The 25295-nt window shown below is 41.0% G+C and overlaps 1 protein-coding gene and 2 non-coding genes across 4 annotated transcripts in view; 1 reads left to right on the top strand and 2 right to left on the bottom strand.

The window, feature by feature from the left end:
* LOC146475456 (uncharacterized) overlaps nt 1-25295 on the top strand; it is a 186597-nt gene that overhangs the window by 569 nt on the left and 160733 nt on the right. Inside the window, exons 2-23 of one of the 2 annotated variants that reach the window (XM_085115884.1) lie at nt 291-434; nt 1034-1175; nt 1620-1942; nt 2952-3099; nt 3493-3821; nt 4849-4990; nt 6123-6430; nt 7076-7217; nt 8084-8409; nt 9459-9600; nt 10290-10594; nt 12171-12309; nt 12822-13147; nt 14689-14830; nt 17984-18306; nt 18832-18973; nt 19524-19849; nt 20822-20963; nt 21811-22133; nt 22312-22456; nt 23492-23823; nt 24795-24936. In XM_085115884.1, the coding sequence (XP_084972010.1) occupies nt 291-434; nt 1034-1175; nt 1620-1942; nt 2952-3099; nt 3493-3821; nt 4849-4990; nt 6123-6430; nt 7076-7217; nt 8084-8409; nt 9459-9600; nt 10290-10594; nt 12171-12309; nt 12822-13147; nt 14689-14830; nt 17984-18306; nt 18832-18973; nt 19524-19849; nt 20822-20963; nt 21811-22133; nt 22312-22456; nt 23492-23823; nt 24795-24936 (4933 nt within the window). Of the gene's footprint in view, nt 1-290; nt 435-1033; nt 1176-1619; nt 1943-2951; nt 3100-3492; nt 3822-4848; nt 4991-6122; nt 6431-7075; nt 7218-8083; nt 8410-9458; nt 9601-10289; nt 10595-12170; nt 12310-12821; nt 13148-13780; nt 13880-14688; nt 14831-17983; nt 18307-18831; nt 18974-19523; nt 19850-20821; nt 20964-21810; nt 22134-22311; nt 22457-23491; nt 23824-24794; nt 24937-25295 lie in introns of those variants that run through there. The other variant, XM_085115885.1, reaches the window with a different exon arrangement.
* Nucleotides 5619-5704, bottom strand: Trnam-cau (transfer RNA methionine (anticodon CAU)). Its single transcript is given in 2 exon segments — nt 5619-5654; nt 5668-5704. It is a non-coding gene; the product is annotated as a tRNA-Met (tRNA).
* Trnam-cau (transfer RNA methionine (anticodon CAU)) lies at nt 8586-8671 on the bottom strand. Its single transcript is given in 2 exon segments — nt 8586-8621; nt 8635-8671. It is a non-coding gene; the product is annotated as a tRNA-Met (tRNA).

Consider the following 25295-nt stretch of genomic DNA (forward strand, 5'->3'; position numbering starts at 1 on the left):
CCTATTTCGCAAAAGTGTTTTAAAATAGCTTACTTTTTCAAACAGTTTTTGTCCTCCATGAAAATTTCAAGATCATTCAAAATCGATGAAAATTTGAGTCGTTGCTGAGGAACATGAAATGGTTTTCAAGCCCAATAAGTTATCTGGAGTTTCGAGAAATGAGCTCCTTAGACGCGACATTCATCATGAAAGGATGTAAGTAGTAAAACACAAAGTGCCCCAAACGTTTTAACCATGGTAGTAGCTCCATGGTACCCTCTTTGAGAAATGCTTCCTTTTTTCCTGTACAGGTTGACTTTTCAAGAGCGGCCCTAATTGTAAGAGTCGCAACACAAGGAAGACAGGATTCCAGACAGTGGGTCACTCAGTACTACCTGAGACATTCCTTGGACGGAATTCACTTCGTTGACTATAAACAGAAATTCTCGAGAAAGGTGCCGTATTCGTCGTGCTAATAAGCTTCCAAGAAACGTTTTTCCAGACAATTTCAAGTTTGACCCAATTTTGAACAGAAAGAAATTTCGTTTTTAAATTTATTTGGCAACTTATTTCCTTTTAAACATCCATCCATCCATTCATCTATCACCTACTCAACCAACCAACCAACCAATCAACCAACCAACCAACCAACCAACTAATAATCAACCAACCAACCAACCAACCAACCAACCAACCAACCAACCAACCAATAATCAACCAATTAATCAACCAACCAACCAACCAACCAACCAACCAACCAATAATCAACCAATCAATCAATCAATCAATCAATCAATCAATCAATCAATCAATCAATCAATCAATCAATCAATCAATCAATCAATCAATCAATCAATCAATCAATCAATCAATTGATCAGTCAGCCCGTCAGTCAGTCAATCAATCAGTCAGTCAGTCAGTCAGTCAGTCAGTCAGTCAGTCAGTCAGCCAATCAATCAATCAATTAGCAGTTGACAAAGCGATCATGTTGCAAACAAGAAGAGCGTAAACCTTCAAAGTAAATTCACTTTTTTTCTTGATTTATCCTTAATAGTATTTCTCTGGAAATCGGGATCAAAACACAGTGGTATCTCACCCGCTGGCACCTCACATCAAAGCGAGGTTCATTCGTATAATGCCCTGGGGATGGTACAGTCGCATCTCCATGCGAGCCGAGTTCTATGGATGCCTGACAGGTTTGTGATCAACAGTTATCATTAAATCTTTTCGTCTAAAGGTTGATCTATCTTGTACAGTTTAACACTGAAATAGTACTACAGGAAAAAACACCTAAACAGACTCAATAGCTTTGTTTCATTGAGCATTTCATCAACCGAGTGGAATCACTTTGAAGCATAAAAAACACACAAGGGAGTTCCTTCATAGCTTTTATTCGTCATGTTGATTTACGATCCCATTCACAATAACAAACATTGAAATGACACACTTTTTGATTTATACCAAAAATTCAAACTTTAGGATTATCTTAGCATGTAAAGCATACAGCAAAATGAAAGCGATACAGGTTAACACAATACACTCCATGACTAAAGGTACCCTGACTTACTTTGTTTGTATTTTGTAGCCAAATCTTAGTGCCCTTTATTATATTGTTAGACATCTCTATCATTTCTTTCAAGATCGTTGTAAGATGCCTCTTGGTTTGGAAGACTATCGCATCCCCAACGGTGCACTGCGAGCTTCTTCTTCTTACAACTACAACCATGGCCCAGAACGCGCGCGAATTAACCAGCCGTCAGGACACAGCCGCTCAGGGGCCTGGGTAGCAAAGTACAGAAACGCACACCAGTGGCTACAGGTGGAACTGGGACGGCCGGCCAAAGTTACAGGCGTGGCTACACAGGGCCGGTACGATTCTTACCAATGGGTAACAAGTTACACTGTATCGTACAGCATGAATGGAAAAGCATTCAAAGTGTATCTCGAGTATGGACGGAGTAAGGTATGTGACTTACGTGCACTTCTTGTGGACATGTGGACTGAACACTTTTATGTATTCATGAAGAATATAGATCCAAAAAAATTAATTCTGATAACATTATTTGATACCAAAAGCAAGAGTTGCTTTAATGAGATGAAACGAAGACTAAACAAAATTTAGTTTTGTGTAGCCAGGAGTAGGGGCAAGCAAAGGGGGAGTTGGAGAAAGAGTAGGTTACGAAGCCACAACGCCTCGCGCTGACCTATGTAGCTTCCCTTGCCCCTGCCCCAAGAGCTCCTGGATGCACAATGTAAACTAGACCAACTGAGTCCATCAAGTTAAGACGCTACACTATAGGAAAAAACTGCTTAGCAGCCTTCATTTGAATGGTCACACTTTAGGATTTCATACACAGAGTCAAAAGTTAGAACCACCTTGCACAGCATAATAAACAGTACCACAGGAAAGTACTGCTCAGTAGTTTTCATTTGAATGGTCACACTTTAGGATTTCGTCCACAGACTCAAAAGTTAGAGCCACCTCAAACAGTATAATAAACAGCACCACAGGAAAGTACTGCTCAGTAGCTTTCATTTGAATGGTCACACTTTAGGATTTCTTCTAGAGACTCTTAAGTCTGAATCACCTTTAACAGTATAATAAACAGCACTACAGGATAATACGTCTTAACGGCTTTCATTGTTCACAGTGACTCAAAAGTTGGCATTACACAACGTTATATTTGACTCCACTGGGTGGCAAACGGCAAACGTGAGATATGCGTGTATGTCTTCTTGTAGAAACGAACGCAAAACAATTCTGGCCTTTCACACTAACGCAAAGCTTCCTAAATTTTGCTGTGAAACTGAAAACAGTAAACAGCAAATGTAGGATAAACATGGTCACGTGGCCATTTCTGTCGTTTGCCGTTCGCAATGAAAGTGATTCTAAATCCCCCTATTATCAATTTTAAAAGCGCCCTCTAAGGCCGTGCGTTTCTCACCAAAATGTATTTTCTTGCTTCGTTTAGTTGTTTCGCGGAAACTATAATCGCTATTCAGTTGTTTCGCACGAGCTCGCTCCACCAATCAGAGCCAAGTACGTTCGATTTCATCCAAAGAGGTACCGCAGCTACGTCGCCATGCGGGTGGAGATTTATGGGTGCTACTATGGAGGAGGTAAGCGTTTTCTCTTGCTTTGTTTTCCGCGCGAGGCCTGAAACAGGGGACTCGTTGTCCGCCCCGCGCGAAGCCTGGGACGGTAGCCGGCAAGTGTTACAAGGTGATGTCACTGCACGAAGTTACATTTGAAGCCTAAATGAGCCGAGAGCGCCCAAAAACTTATTAAAGCAGTCGAAACTTACAGTCCTCTTAAGTAAACTTTTGTAGATTTTCATTGTACGCAACCTGTTACATTTCACCGCAACGAATGGCTGAAATTAAACTGGTTAACCCCTCCAGTGTCGCGAAAAGGGGACGATGAACCAAACGAATTTTGAGGAGCGCAGCTTTAGGTTCGCAATCTGTCCTTTGGTCGTCTTTATATTCAACCCTTTCTTTTCCTATCAACAGCTCGTTTCAGCGCAAATCCTGTCGGCATGAAAAACGGTAAGATCAAGAACCGTGCGATCACCGCCTCTTCGTTCTTGAATAATTACCACGCGCCGTGGCTTGCCAGACTTCGCCGAATCAGGCGCGGCCGTTACGTTGGTGCATGGGTAAGCAGATACAATAATCACAATCAATGGTTGCAAGTTGACCTCAGACGCACGATGAAGGTTACTGGAATTGAAACTCAAGGAAGACAAGATTCAAGCCAATGGGTGACCGCTTATTATGTTCTGTACAGTTCAGATGGAGTCTACTTTGCTAAAGTGAGGCATTGGTGGAACGCTGTGAAGGTAGGATTTGTAATTTATTGTAACTCTTACAGTGACTCCACCTGGTGGTTCACACTGTTAGAGGGCCAACTTCGAGCTTGTCATGTGAACGTTTTGTCGCGAGAAACATACTAAGTCGCTAACATTAATTTATAAATCGATCTGTTAAAATTAAAGCAAGATCAAAATTAAAGCCAATCAAAAGTTTACTGCCCGGATCTACGATCTAACAAAACAGACAAAGAAAAGGTTTTACGACAATCTTCGCTGTGTTTTGCACAGAAATGTATGAAATGTGTGTTAGCGTTCCAATGGTAGCTTAAGTACGGTAGTTAGGCAGGTTCATGAACCTTCTATCCCGGACGACTTTACTCTATATAAACAAGCTATTTGTTCCTGACTTTTCAAAGTGATCAAAAAGAAAAACAAAAAACAAAGCAAAACATAACAAAAACAAAAAAACAAAGTCAAACAAAAAAAAACAAATGAACAAACAAACAACTGCAGGTTATTCTAGGAAATCTGTCAGAATCATTCTGAGAAGTGTTGTTACACAGCTTGACAGCAGCGTAAAGTAAATTGCGCGATATTAATATTCAAAGCATCGGTAGAAAATGAACTTCGTACTATCTAACTATCAATGCTACTCACCTCGAATAGCCCTTGCTAATTGTGGGTATCTAATATTGTAATAAGTCTTCTCTTATAATAAATTGTTGTTGTTGTTTGTTGTTATACGTACTTCGTACGCTCTGTATGTAGGAATGTCTATGTCACAGTTCTGATCTGCTTCGCATTATGCGAGTAAACATCTGAAAGCTTAATGAGACGAACTCATTAACTTGGTGCAAAGTCATTGAGGAACCAGCACACATTACGTTGCTGTAACTTGTAAAGTCACCGAGATAAAGCAAACAAATATCTTACATTTAGACAAGGTTTGCTCTATAATTCTTATATTTCTATATATTTTTATAATTTGACCAGGAATGCAAAGGTTGATTTTTCAAACAATATTAAGAAGCAGTGATTTCTTTCTCTTCTCCAGCAATTCCAAGGCAACTATGACCAATTCTCCATCCGGACGCACGCTTTCAGACCTGCGATTTTTGCCAGATACGTTCGTATCTGGCCAAGAGGCTGGCGGTCACGCATTGCGATGAGAATCGAGTTATACGGAGCCCCATGGAGTAAGTGTTGTATCTTCAGTTTTTGAAAGCTATATATGTAAGTCGATTTAACAGCCTGAAACAAAACTACTGACAAGGAGAAGTGTGGAATTATTGTACTAACGTAATAGTGATCCAGTTTCATGGAGATATATTTTCTGGATGCAGAGTAAGTATCGACCGATTAATACAGGCTTGGGGTCAAACTAAACAAGCAGATATCTTTAAAGAGAACACTCAGGGTGAGTGGGTAGTACGGGATGGATGGATGTGTTGTGAAATTCCGCGGAATATATCCCATCCCACCCCACCCCTCGTAAGTATGGCACACCCACGTAAACGTCCCTAAATCTCAGCCAATAAAATCCCTTAAATGATAGGCCTTTCAGACATACGTCCAGGAACTGTTTGGGTTACCCGTTTAAAAGTTTCAAGTTGATTTTATGGTCAAACCCAACCAGTCTTGAAATGCAAAATTCCCTCCAATAACAAGCCTCTCTCGAAAAGCTTATATTCTGAATTCACGGTATGAATGAATGCGTAAAGTGACGTTAAAACACGTACAGTAAAATGATATCAGATATTGCCATGTATGTGGCAATATCTGAAAAAGAGTTCTTAGCACTTTTAACAATACAAAAAAAATTGTTGCCCCGTGTGAGGATCGAACTCACGACCTTCAGATTTCTACTTTGGATTATGAGACTGACGCGCTGCCTACTGCGCTAACGAGGCGAACATGTCTCCCATCCAAAAATAATGAACCTGTTTCATATTCAGGGAGATGTGACTTTTGGGCTCGGTTAATTATTCCATGAACAGTTGAGCAGGTTAGATTTGATCTTGCTTTTATGTCATGTTTAAAAAGCGAGCACGTGCTGCGAGTTTTTTGAACAGCTTCAAAAACATTCCTGGAAAAGCGTGTGTCAATAGAGTTCATAACGATTATGCTTTTGTGAACGTTAATTGGAAATTAGCGTACGAGAAAAACACCACGTACTAATGAGGAGTGGCTAATCAGCTGATAAAACACCGCTTACTAATAAGGAGGAGGTTTATCGATACAAAGTCACTGCGCGTGATTTATTATCGACCATTTGATAGGTCAATGGGCTTATGAATTATTAATGAGTTTTTGAATTATATTTAACAGATCGCTGTGACATGCCTCTCGGCATCGAAGATGGCCGTGTAGCAGATCAAGTCATGACTGCTTCCTCCTATTGGAACAATCATTACCGTCCATGGAACGGCAGACTGAACAAGCCGCGATCCGGCTGGTGGCCGAAACGAAACGACAGACGCCCATGGCTGCAGATAGACTTTCTGGCCATGACGAAAGTGACCCGTGTAGCAACACAGGGATTGTACAACACCAATTACTGGGTTAAGAAGTATTATATCAAGTATGCGAAAAATAAAAACCGATTTGTCCCGTACCGCGAGGGCAGGGCAACAAAGGTAGGTGTTTTTATTTCGTAACTACTGAGTTTCACTAACGAAAATAACGAAGTGAAAGGTTTTCATGTAGAGTGACTTTCTTTGGCCTTATTACGCTTTGTGATTGGTTACCAAAACTCGCGCCAATTTCTTAACCAATGAGAAGGAAAACCAAAAACAATTACTTGCCCACCCGCGTTTTCCCGCGCTTGGCGCCGGTTACAAATGTTTCCTTCGAATTCTAATTGGCTCATTGTGTTGTTTACGTCTATTGCGATTGGCCGAAGTAATCACTTTGATTTTGGCTTTCTGATACTCAATTGAAACAAAAACTGCTCTAAGACCAAATGAATTTGTATAGGTGATTTCGATTCAGTTTTGGTCAAGGCAATTTTGCAACAATTTTTAATTCGCGATTGTCGCTGCAATTTCATGGAGATTTTCCATCGATTTCTGCAAAACTCAAAGATTAAATATATAGTAATATTAAATTTTAATTTCCAAGTGTTAGTTACCCCAACTAGGTCTTCAAATCTCGTGGAAAACTCCTTATGTTCATTTATGAACATAAAACTATTTCGCATGAATTCCATAAAGATTAAAGACGGACTGTGTTTCGCGCCAGTAGTAAATTGGCTAATGTGCATGTATATATCTTGTTTCTAGATGTTCTCTGGCAACAACGACAGATACATCATCGTTCAACACAAGTTTGCTCGTCCATTGTATGGAAGGTACTTCAGAGTACATCCCGTCTCTTGGTACTCTTATCCTGGCATGAGAGTGGAATTCTATGGTTGTGTCTACGGTAAGACGTACACCTGCAGTTAACGTTCTTAATCAAAGATGTACCAGTTATTTGTCTAGTGTGGTAGTTTGAGTAAGAGATGTTTTAAGTATTGAAGCTTAGGAGTATCTTTCTTTATAGCTTTTGTCCCGTGCTTGTCTATTGACCCCGGCGAGTATTCTATTCTTTTTCGAATTGTTATCCATTTTTTTTTATCGTTTAGACAATTTTCTGTGTAAACTTTCCCGATGTGTTCCATAAAATTACAAAGATTTTAAAAATCGATAACAATTGCGGTTAACTGTACATAAAGTATTTTAGAGCCCCGTTAAGTTATTGGACCTTTAAACATACGAGATTAATCCTTAAATCTTACGAATGATAAATGGCTTGTCTTGTAGTTTACATAGCATGTGACGATTGCCGACTAAGAGATCAAGAAGTATAGAAAGACTTGTGTTTGATAAATGCACAAATGCCGCACATGCGTGCTGTTGTAACTTGTAGCAACTGGAATTAGCACTAAGGCCACGTTGATAGTTGGCTAGCCTGCGAGCAAGCTCTCTTGGGGGTGGGGGACGGGAGGGGCCCCCACCCCCAAGAGAGCTTGCTCGCAGGCTAATAGTTGGCTTGAACGTTGGAAGTGTCAACAGTTTCTTTATCAAGTGCGCTTGTGAGTTAAAGGATTATCGTTATCGAAACAAGGACAAAGATTTCAACAAAAACATATTTTTATATTCAGACTATTCAGTTATATTGACAGGAGCTATTGCCTTTATATGTCGTCGACTGATGTCATCGATCATGAACGTTGTCATTTGATACAAGATTTACGTTTTTTTATTATTCTTATCAATCTGTTCAACTTCTAATTTGCGCAATTGCAGGAAAACGCTGCAACCAGCCTCTTGGACTGCAAAACGGCCGTTTGAAATCTTACCAGCTGTCAGCGTCCTCCAGCTGGGACACGAATCACGGTCCATCAAACGCTAGACTTCACTTCCGGCGCAGAGGAGCGCGGGTGGGGGCTTGGACCGCGCGCCACAACACTCGTTACCAGTGGCTGCAGGTTGATTTTCGCCGCGCGATGCGAGTGGTGAAGATTGCGACTCAGGGACGACAAGACACGAATCAATGGGTGACTCAGTATTATCTGTCTTACAGTCAAGACGGAGCGCACTTCGCCGAGTATAAAATCAATAGCAATAGAAAAGTGAGTAGCTAGCTTAAAATGATTGCGATTGAATTGAACAAGAGACTTCCCCTAAATGGTACTGTGGTTTCTAATTCAAAAAGCCAAATGAATATGAAAAAAAATAATGAAGTGGGATTTGTGTGGTGGGAGGAGAAAATGAAAAAGAAGAAGAACAGATAGGAAAAAAAAAGGTTTGCCCCGTGTGAGGATCGAACTCACGACCTTCAGATTACTACTTTGGATTATGAGACTGACGCGCTGCCTACTGCGCTAACGAGGCCACCGTGACTACCTGCATCAAGGGTTTTCCTTCATGTTATTGACTCGCTTCTTCCGCGTGAAAACTGTGCCTGCAAGTAAGCTCTCGGGGGGAGCGGGAGGGAGGGGGAAGGGGAGAACAGATCTCGCTCCATCTCTCCTCTTCCCTCTCCCAGAGAGCTTGCTCGTAGGCTAGCGAGAAAATAGTGGGTGCTTTTGGGGTTAATGAGGCGTGCACTGACCCTTAGGTTTGGCAACAGCAGCATGCTTTTAATAATTTTATTAAGCACGCATGTTAACGTGTTTGATTACACTACGCTCTTTGATTTACACTTTGATTCGTGCAGATAAAAATTTCGTAAATTTGCATATATTGTTGTTAGTTATTCAGTATCGCCTCGAATTCGCGAGGCGGGAAAGTCAGGTCAGGTGACAATTTCAAATAACATTTAGACTTGTAACGACATGTTTTAATCGCGAAGCGAAAAGTTCAAAACGAAAGGGATTTCAAGGATTGATGAACACAAATTGTAAGTATTTCAACTGTTTCGAATCCCGTCTCCTTAGCGAACTGATGTAAATAATAACTTGTGTTTCTAATGAACGGTAATTTCAGTTGATTACGATTGTATGGCTGACGCTTCCCGAACACACCTTTGAAGAAAGAAAGCTGCAAATCTGGTGCAAATAAAATCTCAAATCTACAAATCCCTGGCTAATCCTAAAAGAAGTAACGCCTTCAGAGATCGGCGCGAATCACTCTTAATTGTGCAACTGAAGGACTATTCCATCATCTTTTATTTTAACAGTACTTCACAGGAAACAGAGACCAAAACAGTGTGGTACAGCATCGTTTGTTTCCACGAATCAAGGCTCGCTACGTCAGGGTTCATCCATGGGGCTGGTACAGATACATCTCTATGAGATTGGAGTTTTATGGATGCTCTGCAGGTATATATTAGAAATTGTCAACGTTACTGTGAATATGCATGAACGTTTAACATGTTCGACCTCCGGCGGAAACTGTGCTTTTATCTGTCCGAAGATCAGAAAAGCAAAAAAAAAAAACAAAAAAAAAAAAAACAATTATGTATCAATATAAAATACTCCGTGACAAGAAAATTCCATGAATTTCGGTAACTTGTTGAAAAAATTTCCGAATTCTCAGATCATAAAAATTGGAACCATTTCAAAGAGATTTTTCACGGTGAAAATTTCGCGCAATAAAGTAATTACAGCACTGCTTCTTACATGTAGTCTCTTTAACTAAAATAGCTAGCTAATCCGGTGAATGTAGGATGCGAATTCACAAAACACTAGTTCCATCTATTATCTTATAATGTGTTCGCCTCCAAGAAGATGTAACCTGCCACATGCTCTCTGAAAGCAAAACGAAAGTTGATCACCAAAGTGAATCCCAGGGGCTTGGAAGAGAGAGGGAATGGGTACTAGGGACACAAAGTTTCCGCGAGTTTCATGCTTATTTTCTATCTCTTGTTGTCCCTAACTGCAACCCAGGAAAAGGGCAAACGTAGATGGTATGTCAGAGACCGTAAAAACTAAGTCCAATCTTAACACTTTTCATAGCACAAAGTTAAGTGACGAACTTACATTTTTCTTTTTACTTACTCTTTCCATAGGCGGCTGCTCCCTTCCACTCGGTCTTGAAGACAAACGTATCACTGACGGCCATCTATCAGCTTCGACTTACTACAACGCTCACCTGTCGCCATGGCATGGAAGGTTGAATCACCGCTGGTCATGGAGCGTGCGGACCAGAAACCATAACCAATGGTTCCAAGTGAGCTTCGTTGGGGTTGCCAAGGTGACGGGGATTGCCACTCAAGGAAGACAGGACGCCAATCAGTGGGTCAGACGATATACTGTCTCTTACAGCCCGGACTCGACCAACTTCCGGTATTACCGTGAGGGACGAGGAACAAAGGTGAGAGTGATGGCAATGCTTTAAGGGTAGCAGGGATGGCGCAGTGGTGAGAGCACTAGCCTCCCACCAGGGTGGCCCGGGTTCGATTCCCGGACTTTGAGTCATATGTGGGTTGAGTTTGTTGTTAGTCTTGTACTTGCTCCGAGAGGTTTTTCTCCGGGTACTCCGGTTTTCCCCTCTCCTCTAAAACCAACATTTCTAAATTCCAATTCGATCTGGATAGTGTCCCCAATTAGTGCTCTGCGCTAAATACGTTGACACTTAAATAAAGTGATTTAATTATTTTTTTATTTATTTAATCCGCCGTACGGAAAAAGAAGGCGTCTGCACATTTTACCACAATACCTTGCGAATCTACCACAGCCAATAGGTACATAAAGCCATATCTTTTGGCGAAATTCGTCCCTGTACTAACAGCATTGTGTATGCTAGCTTTGGAGTTTTTACAACTTTTCCATGCGTTTTTATGAGCGTTTTTAGGGATTTCGCACGCTTAGAATTATGGGTAAATTTACCAGTCGCCATCTTTTTTGGTGCAGTGGATTGCATTTTCAAATTAGGGGCCATATTGGACCAAAGGTGAAAATGATCCCAATACTTTAACTTTAAAATTAACCGTCATCTTTAAAACTAGCAAAAAATGGCCCAATTTCGTTTGTGTACACTTTTGAATGGTAAAATTTTAGGATTTCATCAATCGTGCAAACTCTCTTTCTTGCAAATCTAACTTGGAGTGCAACAGGAAAGAAACGCACGGTAGTTTTGGTTTGAATGGTTACACTAGAGTTTCATCCACAGACTTAATTTTCTAAAGTTATTATCACCTTGTACAATATGAAGGTACTGTTCATTAGCTTTCATTTGAATTATCATCCTTGATGATATCTACCACCGATACAAAAGGTCAGTGGAGCCACAGTTAATAAAAGGCAATGGTTATGAAGCCCGAGAAATTTCTTTGTTATATGTTTTTATTAGCATTTTTGGCCTTAACAGTGCACAGACGACAATAGATTTTGAAATATGTTGGAGCAACTGACCAATAGAAACGTTCGTGTTAAGATATTCAACTGTAGTGTGAACTGATTCAAACAAAGGATTGTGCAGGGTCATGGCCCTTCAAACATAAATTGCAGCACCATTGTTTTCATGAGAAAGTTTCATAACCAGACCCTCAATTAACTATGGTGGAGCTACCTTGTACAGCAAAATGAAAAAGGCACCAGAAAGAGCTTCCCAATTGCTTCCATTTGAATGGCCCGACTGCAGAGTTCATTCTTAGATTTAGAAGTTAGTTAGACTCTTGTAGACGTAGGGTCGATTATCAGCCGCTGTTCAGGAAATGAGCCCATGCTCTCGGGGAGGAAAGCCGGATCCGATCGAGGAAGCGGCGGAAATCGAGCCTATTGGAGACGGGGAAAGGATAAAACGAAAATCTTCCGTGTAGATCGTGAATTTGTCAGGTCTCATGCGTTCCACCCTGTGATCCATAACAGTGTAAAAACCGTGTGAAAAAGCGCTGTTATCTTTATCGTTGCTGAGTATCCTTTGAAACATTGTGATCCTCCATTTACAGGTTTTCAGTGGAAACAACAACAGGCACTCCATTGTCCAACATGATTTTACCAAACCGTTCAGCGCCGTATATGTTCGTATTCATCCAAAAAGTTGGTATAGTTGGATTTCCATGAGAACTGAGCTGTACGGCTGTTATGGTAAGTCAGAATTTACACTCGTTATACAGATATCGTACTTTCTATATTAAGCACTTATCTTCCAATTACTGTAAGCGGAGTGGTCAACAGGTTAGCGCTGCGGACTATTTGCTCTGAAAGAGGAAGATTGGTGGCTCTTGTTCAACTTTACCTGGCCTTATTACTTCTAATTAGCATTTCCTTCTAATAAGCCCTAGCCCACCGCAGAGCCTAAAACAAACAAACAAACAAACAATCAAAAAGCCCCTTTTTTTGTAAAGTTCCCTGACATTGCTGTCATCAAACTTAGTGAAACTTGCCAGTCTTTTTAACGTAGCCTGGGCCCGTGCACTGAATTATATGCGCGCGGCGGATCGTTTCGAATGACTTTGCAATGATGCCGTGAAACTGGGTTATTTCACTTAACCGTAAATGGCGTCTCTATCACAGAAGTTGGGTCAAATCATCTCGCTGCTTTTTGCCATGTCTACCCAACGAATGATAATGTTCTAATTCTAACTTTTTCATTTTAGTATCCGCATGTAGCAAGCCTCTTGGCTTACAAAATGGACGACTAAGAAACTCCAAGATCACTGCCTCCTCAGAAGTGAACAACAGGCATGCGGCCTGGCTGGGGAGACTGGGCCGAAAAAAACGCGGAGGTTACGCGGGGGCCTGGTGCGCAAGATACAACAACCATTATCAATGGATGAAGTTTGACTTGTCTCGACCAATGAGGATCACTAAAGTTGCCACGCAGGGACGGCAGGACTATAACCAGTGGGTAACGCGATATACTATCTCCACCAGCTTGGATGGGACTCACTGGGCTATCTACAGGCTTAAGAGCCAAGATAAGGTAGGTATATCTGTTTACTTTCAAGCAAGTTCGACATTTCACCCTCAATGTTTCAACCATACAGCCCAGGGGTTTGGGGTTGGGGTGGAGGGTGGGTTGTGGCGCTGGGACTCTGAAATCTTACATTAAACCGTTTGCAACCCTTTGCTAGTCTAATAACCAAAAATCCCTACGCCATATATCCCAGACTTGCTCTTTTCCAGAAGCTCGGTCATCATCACAGAACAGCTAAAACGAAATCTTCTACGCGTACAACGACAACAATTAAAACACGTTTTTTAAGTGTCCATTCCTGAGAAACCTAGTTTAGACCAGGTGCCATAATTGCTCCTGTCTAGACTGTCCAGTTCCTGGAAAATTAAGTCCTATTCTAGACCAGAACTCTCTTATTTCTATACCCTATCCCAGACCAAACTGCTTGAAAACCATACCCTTCCCAGTAGCACATACCCATAAAGCTTATAAGCTCTTATGTATAGGGGTACCCCGGTCCGTATCTCTCCCCTCCCCCGGGGCATGTAGCAAACGGCGCTTGCTTTCGTGAGAGACTGATCAGATTTGAGAAGGTGTCACGCGGTGACGTGACATTACACACGTGACTTGTGCGCGGGAAAGCGCCAAGGCTGAATGAATCTTTGATCGCTGCTTCCGCTCATATTTTACTGATGAAAATATGCGAAGAAAATCGCATTTAACTGTTTCATTTACAAGCCTGGACTATAGATATGTTCGGTGAGTTCATTTCAATTGATTTTGATTTGGTCTAAAACCGTAGAAGTGTCGATCTCCACGTTTTATAATCTTGACCAGACTTCAGCGATAACACCCGCCCGGAATAATTACATGTAACAGAAATCATTTTCAGTTGACTAGGTTTGATCCATAAATAAGTGAAGTTTATAAGCAGCAATGCGGTGATTTTAAGTTGTTTTGGCGTCGCATTTTGAGCCACAAGCGCCGTGACCTTTGGCAAAGTTTTGTTGTCAGCGATCACTGTTAGATGTTTACACTCTGGCGAGCTGTGTGTTTTGCTTTGAATATCCTGAGATGGTTTAATTTAGTCTGATCATGTGGCGATTTGTTTTGAAAACGGCCATTTTTCTTGTGCTTCTGTTTCAGTCCTGTCCTGTACTACAAAGGTTTTTTTGCTTCGTTAAAAACCTGCTTTTCGCTGCTGTCACTGCTTACGTTGTGTCACGTCGTTTCATCTGGAGATATCTATTAAAAAAACTGTTTCGTTCAGCAGTGGAAAATTTATGACTTAGTGAAGTCTTATATTTATTGGGGATGAACGGATTTATCTTCCCGGGGTGAAATTTGCTTCTTTTACCGAAGACAGGGGTGAGCTCATTTTGTACAGATTTGTAAACAGTCCAACAGTGAGAGAAAAATAAGCAGGCATCGTAAAAAAAAAAACTCGTCCTGAGAAGAATCTTATCTGAGGACGAAATAACTTATGGAATGATACGGCCGTAGCCGCCGTTAGAAATCTTAATCAAACGAAAAAAATATCATTTCGAAATTTATCTGTCCGTTTGCAGTACTTCCAAGCAAACCGTGACCGTAACACAATTGTCACGCACGCCATCAACCCACCACTGTTAGCGCGTTACGTTCGTATTCACCCGAGAGGATGGTCAAGTCGCATTTGCATGAGAGCCGAGCTGTACGGATGCCGAGCAGGTAAGGACAGTTTTCTTTGGGAATATATTTGAGCTAATTTGTTCACAAGTAGTTGTAGTTTATCAAAAGTCAATATCCCATCCAAGGGGAAGCTAAAAGGGCTTCCAGTTGCTTCATGCTAGATGGTCCCGCGAGGGGAGTTTACGCTACAACCAAAAACGGTAGGAGGAAATCATTTAAAAGGTAGATATTACTTGACACTAACGTTTTGCGAATTTCAACGAGAATTTGGTGAAACTTGCTTCTAATAAACAGATGACATTTTTTTGTTGTTGGTTTCTTGTAATCAGGTTTCAATGACTTAAAAATTATTTTGAGAGATAAAAAAAAAGAGCCGGTAAACAAACAAAGGGACGTATTTTCACCATGGCCGAGTTGTTCAAAGCTTGATTAAGCTAATCCTGGATTAACGTGAACTTTGATTCGAGTTTAATGACTAGTCATTAAAGATTTTTCGAAAAGGTTTTTGTCGATCAGTTTTGACTTGGCGTTTTCTTTGCCATTAGCTTAAAATTAGCTTTCTAAGAAAATTTTAACGAGCGAAATGAGAACCTCGGTTAACTTTTAATCCGGGGATTAGCGTTAATCGGCTTTCGAACAACCGGGCCCTTTGCTAAAAATGTTTTGTAAAGGCTGGTTTTCACTAGCGACGGAGTCGGAGTCGGTGTCGGAGTCGTAATCAGAAGCGTAGAGCTTATGATCTAGTGAAAACAGCTTTGCTTGAGCGGAACGTAAGCGACGGAGTCGGAAGATCAAAGGCTCCTGTGAGCCAACTCGTGAATGCAGATGACACATAGTAATTGCAATTTAGACGGCTACGGAAACTTCCTCAAAAGCTAAAAGAAATTATATCTTTGCCCGATTATGTAACGAAAAATGACCATTCTTGTACTATTAAAATGATTGTCAAATTATTCTGTACAGATTGAATAAGCCGATTATTCGGATGCGCCGATTAAAAAATATCACGTGTTTTTTTTATTCAAAGTTTATAGGAGCACGCCATGTGCAGCTACGTCATGCAAATTCGTGTGATAGTCCGCGGCTACTGGATTTCGCGATCGGGCTAGTGGATTCTAACCATCACTTGCCCGATGGGCAAGTGAAGTTTTTTTGGGAATTAAAATTACAAAATTACTGTAGGGCAAGCCGATCTCACAAAGGGAAATATGTTCAACAAAGTATCGCATTACGATTCATGCCCGACATAAATGCGTGAAATTTTTCCTTTGGAGTTCAGTCCACGCAATCCTCAAGTAAAAATAATGAACTATGACAAGCTCTTGCTAAATAAGAATTATTTATCGACCGCGTCCTTTTGCTTTCCCATAAATTACCAGTTGTAAATTTCGAAAATGAAACATTTTTTCCCTTTGAAACCTCTATGAAAGCTGACAAGATCTTAAAAGTGTTCATTTCACCAGACATTTGCATAATTTTGTTTACGACGTCAATGATGCGTGACATGGCACGTTCCGCTTTCGCGTGAAAACTGACAAATAAAATTATTTTTTAATTAAATTATTTTTAAATTAAATTATTTTTAATTCTTGAAAGAAACCGCACTTCGTAGAAAAAAACGAAAAAATCCTATAACTTTGCTCAGATTCAACGAAAAATCCCCATTCTTACACTAAAATGATTGTCAAATTATTCTCTACAGAATGAATGAGAGAATTCTGACGCGTCGTGAAACAAATTTTCACGTTTTTTTTTTTTTTCACTAATTGAGTTTACGACCCCGGACTTTCTGAAAAACTGAAAAAACTTGAAACTTTGCAAAGATTGAACGAAAAATCGCCATTCTTGCACTAAATGATCGTCAAATTATTCTCTACATATTGAATAAGAATTTCCTGATGCGCCATGAACAACAAATGTTCGCGTGTTTTTTTCCACTAATTGAATTTAAAACTCATTCACTGCGCACGCCCGAAAGTTAACGACAAAACCGACTGATCGACTGATCGACCGACCAAGTCGAGAGTCAGCTATCGCTATAACTCGTTCATTGCGCATGCGCGCATTCACGAGTTAAAAATGGAAACGTTCTGATTCTTCTGACTCCTATTCCGTCGCGCTTATGACTCCGCTTACGACTCCGATTTTTGATTTTCACTAGGTCATAAGCGCTCTTACGACTCCGATTTTTGATTTTCACTAGGTCATAAGCGCTCTTACGACTCCGATTTTTGATTTTCACTAGGTCATAAGCGCTCTTACGACTCCGAGTTTTGATTTTCACTAGGTCATAAGCGCTCTTACGACTCCGATTTTTGATTTTCACTAGGTCATAAGCGCTCTTACGACTCCGCTTACGACTCCGACTCCGACTCCGACTTCGTCGCTAGTGAAAACCAGCCTTAAAAATGGCTTATAATATATAGAACGAGGAGGGTTCTGATTTATTGATCAGACTTTAATGCAAACGCTTTAAATTCTGAGGCTGCTATTGTCCTCGGGCTCGCGTGGTTCGTAATGACTTAGAATGTGGCCTTTTCATTAGTGTGTTACAAAATACGGGGAAGCAAATATATCAAGATTTATAATGCACCTGCAGAGCTTTTCTCTTGCTAATTAAAACGTGATTAAGACGTGGAAAGCACATGCAGAACGTGTCTGTTGCTAATTAAAGCGTTAATAGGACGTGCAATTCACGTGCAATACTTTTTGCCTCTAATTAAAAACGTGATTTGGAAGTGTAACGCACGTGCAGAACTTGTCTGTTTCTAATTAAAACGTGATAAGGATATGCAACGCACGTGCGGAGCTTTCCAACTGCTTAAGGCCGATGTAAAACGAGACGATTTACAACGACGTTTTTTAACGAATTGATGCCGAGTAACTTGGACGATCGTCCGTCAAGGTACGCTCTGTTCTGACATTGTACGCTCTTTGCATAGCATTTACTAATCGTGCAGTAGGCGCATTTGATCATATACACATGCTAATTTGCGCCATACAAATATTAATTATTATTATTAGTAGGCCATTTCCGAGTGGCTTTTTTAAACCTCATTATGAAAGCGATGTTAAGTGCAACCACACGGTTGCATCTCAAATCGTGTCAAATTCGCGTTTGTAAACTGCCGTTCATTTTTAAAAGCAGAAAAAATTCGTCACACTCCCGTCTCATGTTAAAATGATAAACAGATCCGTGCGATGTACCCTTGGGAATGCAAGACAGCCGGGTTACCAGGGGAATGTTGACCGCCTCCTCCATGTACAACCATTACTACGGTCCGTGGAGCGCCAGACTGCAGGCGCGAAACTACGGCTCCACAAGAGGAGGCTGGGTTGCTAAGTACAGGAACAGGAACCAATGGTTGCAGATTGACTTGGGCGTGGCCACAAGAGTGAAGAGAATCGCTACACAGGGTCGCTATGATGCTAACCAGTGGGTCAAGTCATATACAGTGTCCTACAGTAACAATGGAGTCAGATTTTATCCTGTTAAGCAAGGAGGAAGGGTCAAGGTAAAGGAAGCTTTGCTACTTTGAATTCTTAGGGGAGCAGGGATTGCGCAGTGGTGAGACCGTGAGAGCACTCTTCTCCCACCAATGTGGCCTGGGTTCGATTCCCGGACTCGGCGTCATATGTGGGTTGAGTTTGTTGTTGGTTCTCTACTCTGCTCTGAGAGGTTTTTTCTCCGGGTACTCCGGTTTCCCCCTCTCTTCAAAAACCAACATTTCCAAATTCCAATTCGATCTTAAAAGTGTGTCCCTAAACTGTAAAGCGCATTTGATCACCTGATCATGGAAATATGCGTTATACAAATGTACAAATGAAAAAAAAAAAAAAAAACTTTATTTCCATATCAAGAATACGTAAGAGGTCTTGTACTGTTGAACAGATACTGACGATCGCAGCTTGTGAAAGGGTTGTTGTTATAAAGCGGTTGCCTAAATATTTATTACATAATATTAATAGACGCTGTGACTTAGGATTTGTGGCGTCCACAAATACCATTGAGTGATGATGATTACCATTATTTGTTTCAGGTCTTCCAAGGAAACATGGAAAGAAATCTCGTTGTCGTTCACAAGTTCAGGCCTTCACTGAAAACACGTTACGTTCGTATTCATCCTAGGACATGGTACAGCTATATTTCCATGAGAGTGGAATTGTATGGCTGCAGGCTGGGTGAGTTCTGTTCTGTATTGCTTAAAGTAATGTGTCGCGGCGAAATCAGTCAAGCAGACGTCTCTTAAAAGCGATCTACACTGTTAGGAACGCTCCCTAGCGCCCAATCCACCCTACCGAAAAAGGTGGCGGCCGCCACTTTTACCCATAATTCTTAGCGTACGGAAACCCTAAAAACACTCATAAAATACACACAGAAAAGTTTTAAAAACTTCAAACTTAGCATATACAATGTTGTTAGTACAGGGACGAATTTCGAATAGACTAGCAAAAGTGTTTCCCTCAACCGTGAATTAATGCTTGGAACAGGCTAACAAAGCATTAAATCGCCAAACGTGCAAACAAATAACGAACAATTGAAAAACGTACCTTGTGAACAAATAAACAAACAGATAAGCAGATAAGTATGCAAACAACAACAACAACAACTTTATTACTTTTTTTAAACAAATACAAACTTAATGAAAAAGATAATGGACATAAAAAACAAACAAACAGAAACACAACAAATTCTTCAAGAAGCGTTTCATTGTCTTGTTTACTTTCATAGGTACATTGTGTAACCGACCAATGGGATTACAGTCTGGTCGTCTCAGAAATAACATGATCACAGCCTCGTCCCAGTGGGACACCAACCATGCCGCGCACCTCGCCCGTCTCCATGGCCGTCGTCGCGGCCGGTACAAGGGGGCCTGGACCTCGAAATACAACAATCGCTACCAGTGGCTACAGGTTGATTTTGGCGGACCAGCTAAGATTATCAGAGTCTCGACCCAGGGAAGGCAGGATGCAGATCAGTGGGTGACACAATACTATGTGTCACACAGTTTGGACAGAGTGCATTTTTTAGAATATATGGAACGGAATAGCAGAAAGGTAAAAAATGGTCTTGTCGGGAAATCGGGTGATGGTCAATGTACGAGTTTGTTGGGTCGTTGTTTTATTCAAGCCCCGCGTCCACAAACATGCGTTTTCGATCGTTTTTATTTCAAAATAGACTACTATTTATCTCTTAATTTTCAAAGGTTGCAGAACGTTTAAGGAAAGGCAATCTTATTTCCCGAAATTGCAAGCTGTTGTTGGTTTTATGAAAATGCTGGCTGACCTTTTTTTTTCGTATTTTTAGCGACATGTTTGTCTCTCTGAAAACGAAAGATATTCAGAGTTTTCCAGTGTTACGATAGTTTAAGCTGACATTTTTCCTAAGACACTTGAGATTTCAAACGAAATGAACCGTACGGTGCCCTTGCTCTTTGTACACCAAGAAAGGTGACTTTAAAAACATTAGGGAGTTTAAGAAACGAGGACGGCAACGGTAACGAGAACACCACAAAACAATGGGCTTAATGAGCAAAAACAATCGCTCTGCACGTGCGTTTTACATTTTGGTACATTTCCTTACCGTCCTCTGCTAAACAACAACGTGAAATGACCAAATTTTAGGTTTTCTCGAGAACGGGAGCGTACGACGCAAAATCTTATTTATTTTTCCTTACTTTGACGTCGTTCTTACTAATTTAGTTCCTGGAGAGTTCGCCAGCATTTTCCAAGTTAAACAAATTTAAATGATTGCGAAAGAGTTGCAAAAACGAGAAGTTATATTTTTAAATGTCGTTCTCGTCACCGTTGCCGTCCTCATTTCTTAAACTCCCTATTGTTACTGCTACAGCGAACGCCATATTCCCGAACGCGGCAAGCCCTCAAAATGAAGATCCCAAAGGTTTTTTTTAGCTTACAATTAACAAGCTGTTCAGAAGTGTGCGTAGACGCAGGTCCTTTATAATTTATCATATCAGATGGTAGGGTCTCTTGCTGACCAATAATTTGTTCGTTTCTTATATTTCCCAGTACTTTAGTGGTAACCGCGACCGCAACATAGTGAAGTCATACTCGTTCGTTCCCGCCATACGAGGACGCTACATCCGTGTCCACCCGTGGGGATGGCGCTCTCATATGTCCATGAGACTGGAGTTCTATGGATGCCGTATCGGTAATTATTATTAGTTTTCATACTTTCAACCGTTAGAGTAGTTTCTACCGAATGTCTTAAACAAGAGCAAATTTGTCACATGGACTGACCAATTACGGCATATAAAATTGCGCAAGGAACCAAAACGTGAAACTGGCTCCAAGCGCGGGATCCAATGCAACCGATGCAAAGCGCGGGGAAAGATGTGAACGTTTGCCAGCGTTCAGAAACATGTAACCGGTGAAAAGCGCGGGAAAAGATGTAAGCGTTGGCCAGCCTTGAGAAACATGCAACCGGTGCAAATTACGGGAAAAGATGTAAATGTTAGCCAGCCTTGAGAAACACGCAACCGGTGCAAAGCGCGGGAAAAGATGTAAACATTGGCCAGCCGTGCACACGCAACCGATGCAAAGCGCGGGAAAGGATGTAAACGTTTGCCAGCCTTGAGAAACATGCAACCGGTGCAAAGCGCGGGAAAAGATGTAAACATTGGCCAGCCTTGAGAAACATGTAACCGGTGAAAAGCGCGGGAAAAGATGTAAACGTTTGCCAGTCTTGAAAAACGTGCAACCGGTAAAAAGCGCGTCTGAAAGATGTAAACGTTGGCCAACCTTGAGAAACATGCAACCGGTGAAAAGCATGGAAAAAGATGTAAACGTTTGCATCATTGACAAACATGCAACCGGTGCAAACGCGGGAAAACGTACATAAGCCTGGTCGTGGCTGTGTTCGCTTAAACTTTACTCGGAATATTATTCAGAATTAGATATCACTATTAAATTACAGAATTTTGGTAATTTTCTAGATGTTTTTTAAAGACCTCTTATTGTTTAGCAGTTAACGCTATTTTCGCACGACCCCTTTACAGATCGTTTCTCGATGCCCCTTGGTATGGAAGACCAACGAATCCTGTCGGGTCATCTTCGAGCCTCGTCGTCATACAACTACAATCACGGACCTGACCGAGCGCGTCTGAACCTCTACGCCGGCCACGGACGAACAGGAGGCTGGGTAGCAAAGTATCGCAACACCAATCAGTGGCTACAGATTGACTTGAGGCTGATGAGTATCGTAAAAGGTATCGCTACACAGGGACGAAGAGGAGCCCATCAGTGGGTGAGAACGTTCCAGTTGTCGTACAGTCGCCACGGAGCACAATTTAAGAGTTATGTGTCTTATGGTCGAGTAAAGGTAAGCTTGAAATTGAGAAGCTTCGATATTTCGTGCACTACCCAATATTTGCACTTCGTACAAAAGCGTGTCCTTTGAATGTTTTTGTAGACTCTTTATGCAGCTTAGAAGTAAGGATGTACCTTAGTTGTAAAAACAATGTTTTTTTTTTTTATTAAACTGTTTGTTCCTTCTTTAGCTCTTTCGTGGTAATTACGACATTTATCACACAGTCGCGCGAAGGATTCTGCCCTCCATAAAAGCACGGTACATCAGGATTCTTCCAAAGTCATGGTATTCATATATTGCCATGAGAGTGGAGCTTTATGGAGGGCGTGCCAGAGGTAACTGATTATGATTAGTAATGGAAAAGGGATGAATTAAGAAAGAAAGGGGAGTAGAACGTAAGAGAAGAATTAGGTAAAGAAGTGAAATAAATGAGTGCAGGAATTTATGAACGACTGCATGAATAAATGAATGGAAGAATGAAGGAATGAATGAATGAACGAACGAACGAACGAACGACCGAACGAAGGAACGAACGAAGGAACGAACGAAGGAACGAACGAACGGACGAAAGAGCGAGCGAGCGAGCCAGCGAACGAACGAATTAACGAAGGAAAGAACGAATGAGTAACTCAATGAATGAATGAATGAACGAACGAGCGAACGAACGAGCGAGCGAACAAAAGAACAAACAAACGTACGAACGAACGAATGAATGAGTAACCAATTAGGTAAATCAATGAACGAACGAACGAACGAATGACTGACTAAATGAATGAATGAATGAATGAACAAGCAAACAAACGAATGAAGTAGTAACCAAATAAATGAATGAATGAACGAACGAACGAGCGAACAAGTGAGCACTAAATAAATGAATGAATGAATGACTGACTGACTGGCTGAATAAATGAATGAACGAATGAATGAGTAGCTAAATAGATGGGTAAAAAAAGAATGAATTGATGGATGCACACGATAAATGGATGGTTGAATAACAGAAGGAACGATTCGTTTACTTACGTGTATTTAATAATTCCTTTCAACGGCTGCAAAAATAAATGAACGAATGATTGAAGGAGAAAAGAAACGACTGAAATGCAATCCAAATGAAAAGAAAACGAACGAGGTAACGTAGCAGTGGATAAAGAAAGTGAATTATGAAACTAACGAACATATCAATGAATACGAGAGTCAACAAAACATGAAACAAAGGAATGGTAGAATGGATGGATGAATAAAGAAAGGAAGAAACGAGGGAAGGAATGATTCGTTTACTGTTGGCGTATCATAAATTATAAAATATCAAATATCAAGCACGGTGAGGAAATAATTTAACATGACTTGGATTCTCAATTTCTTTTTTAATTCAGAAAACTTCTGTGACGCACCTGTTGGGCTTCAATCAGGCGGCCTAAAAAACAGCCAGATCACTGCCTCATCGCAGCTCAACAAGTACCACGCTCCTTGGCTCGCGCGTCTACATCGCGCGCGTCGTGGCTCGTATATTGGCGCGTGGTGCTCGCGCTATAACAACCACAATCAATGGCTACAGATTGACTTCAGAAGGGCAATGAAGTTCACGGGTATAGCGACACAAGGCCGACAAGATTCCAGCCAATGGGTGACAGCGTACTATATTTATTACAGTTGGGACGGGGAGTACTATTCCAAAGTTAAAAACTGGTGGAATGCTTACGTTAAGGTAAGAAGGATGTTGGAACTAGGTTGAATACTAGTGACCTTTTGCTTCTAGTATCACTACGAGTCTTCCAATAGATAAAGGGCGCGCGCGAGTGAACTAGTAGGGAGCTTAAGCAACGGCGACGACGACGGCAACGGCAACGCCGCAAAAACATGAGCAAAAACAATCGCTCTGCACGTGCGTTTTACATTTTGGTACATTTCTTTGTCGTCCTCTGCAAAAGAACAACGTGAAATGACCAAATTCAAGCCGCGGGTTTTGTGGAGAACGTGAACGCACGACGGTGAATTTTTCATTTTCTTTCTTAACTTGTACGCCACTCCTACTAATTTGTTTCCTGGATAGTTCGCCGTTTCTGTTAAAGTTGAGCGAGTTGAAATAATCGCGAAGTAGCACAAATGAAATAAAGATATATTTTCGGGTGACTTTTTCGTTGCCGTTGCCGTCGTCGTTGCTTAAGCTCCCTGGTGTCATTTTGGCGGGAAAACGAGATAATCGTCGTCAATTTACTAGAAGAAGAAGAATAGAATAGATCTTCATTTAAACACGGTAAAATCCATCAGGAGTATAACTACAAGTTTTTGTGAAGAAGCTTAGAGGCTTTCACTCTAGTCCTGCACTCTCCTCTCCCCCATGCAATTTTGTTTTCAATCATTTCAGTTGCTATCAACATGCTCAGGGGAGGAGGGAGGCTCCAAAAGTCAATTATAACAAGACCCAAAAATTGAATCTGGGCGGACACACGTTGTTTAAATTAGGTTCAATAACTTTCGGTCACTCCTCAGTAATTTTGTAAAATACAGCTCTGACTTTTTGCTGAAACGTAGTTAAAATTTTCGCGAGGGAATACCTACTTAGTTTTGTCGATGCACGCCTCAGATACAGAGGAATACGCTTCAATTTTAGCAGGATTTTCTTTTCCTTTTCCAAGGTATGGACTTGACGTTTCTTGGTGTTGTATTCTCTTTCAGACATTCCAAGGCAATCGAGACCGTGTGTCTGTCCAAACACGCCCTATAAACCCAGCCATCTACGCCAGGTACATTCGAATCATTCCTCGTGGGTGGAGATCGCGTATTGCCATGAGGTTGGAGATGTATGGAAGCCCTTGGAGTAAGTTGTTTTCTTTATCGTCATTTCCATCTGTTGCATAGAACCTATGCCAAAATGGGTTACATTTTTATACTCTTTTTGTTTGCATTGAAATTAGCCCTTCTAACCTCGTTCTTGAGTTCAAAAATCAAAAGAATATTTTACCTTGAACAAGCCAAGTAGGGCTAATTTGAGTGCAGACAAAAGAATCGTTATTATTTATTTATTTATTTATTTATTTAGAGTCTATAGCATAGTATATATTGTGAAAAGAAGGAAATGTTGGAGGTTATTCCGATCAAGACAACCCCTTTAAGAAATATGTATAGAAATTAGAAAAAATGCAAAGAAAAACATAAGTAATTGCAATACAACTCAAA

Source organism: Pavona decussata, unplaced genomic scaffold (assembly GCF_977016875.1).
Source record: "Pavona decussata unplaced genomic scaffold, jaPavDecu1.1 SCAFFOLD_84, whole genome shotgun sequence".
Taxonomy (NCBI): Eukaryota; Metazoa; Cnidaria; class Anthozoa; order Scleractinia; family Agariciidae; genus Pavona; species Pavona decussata.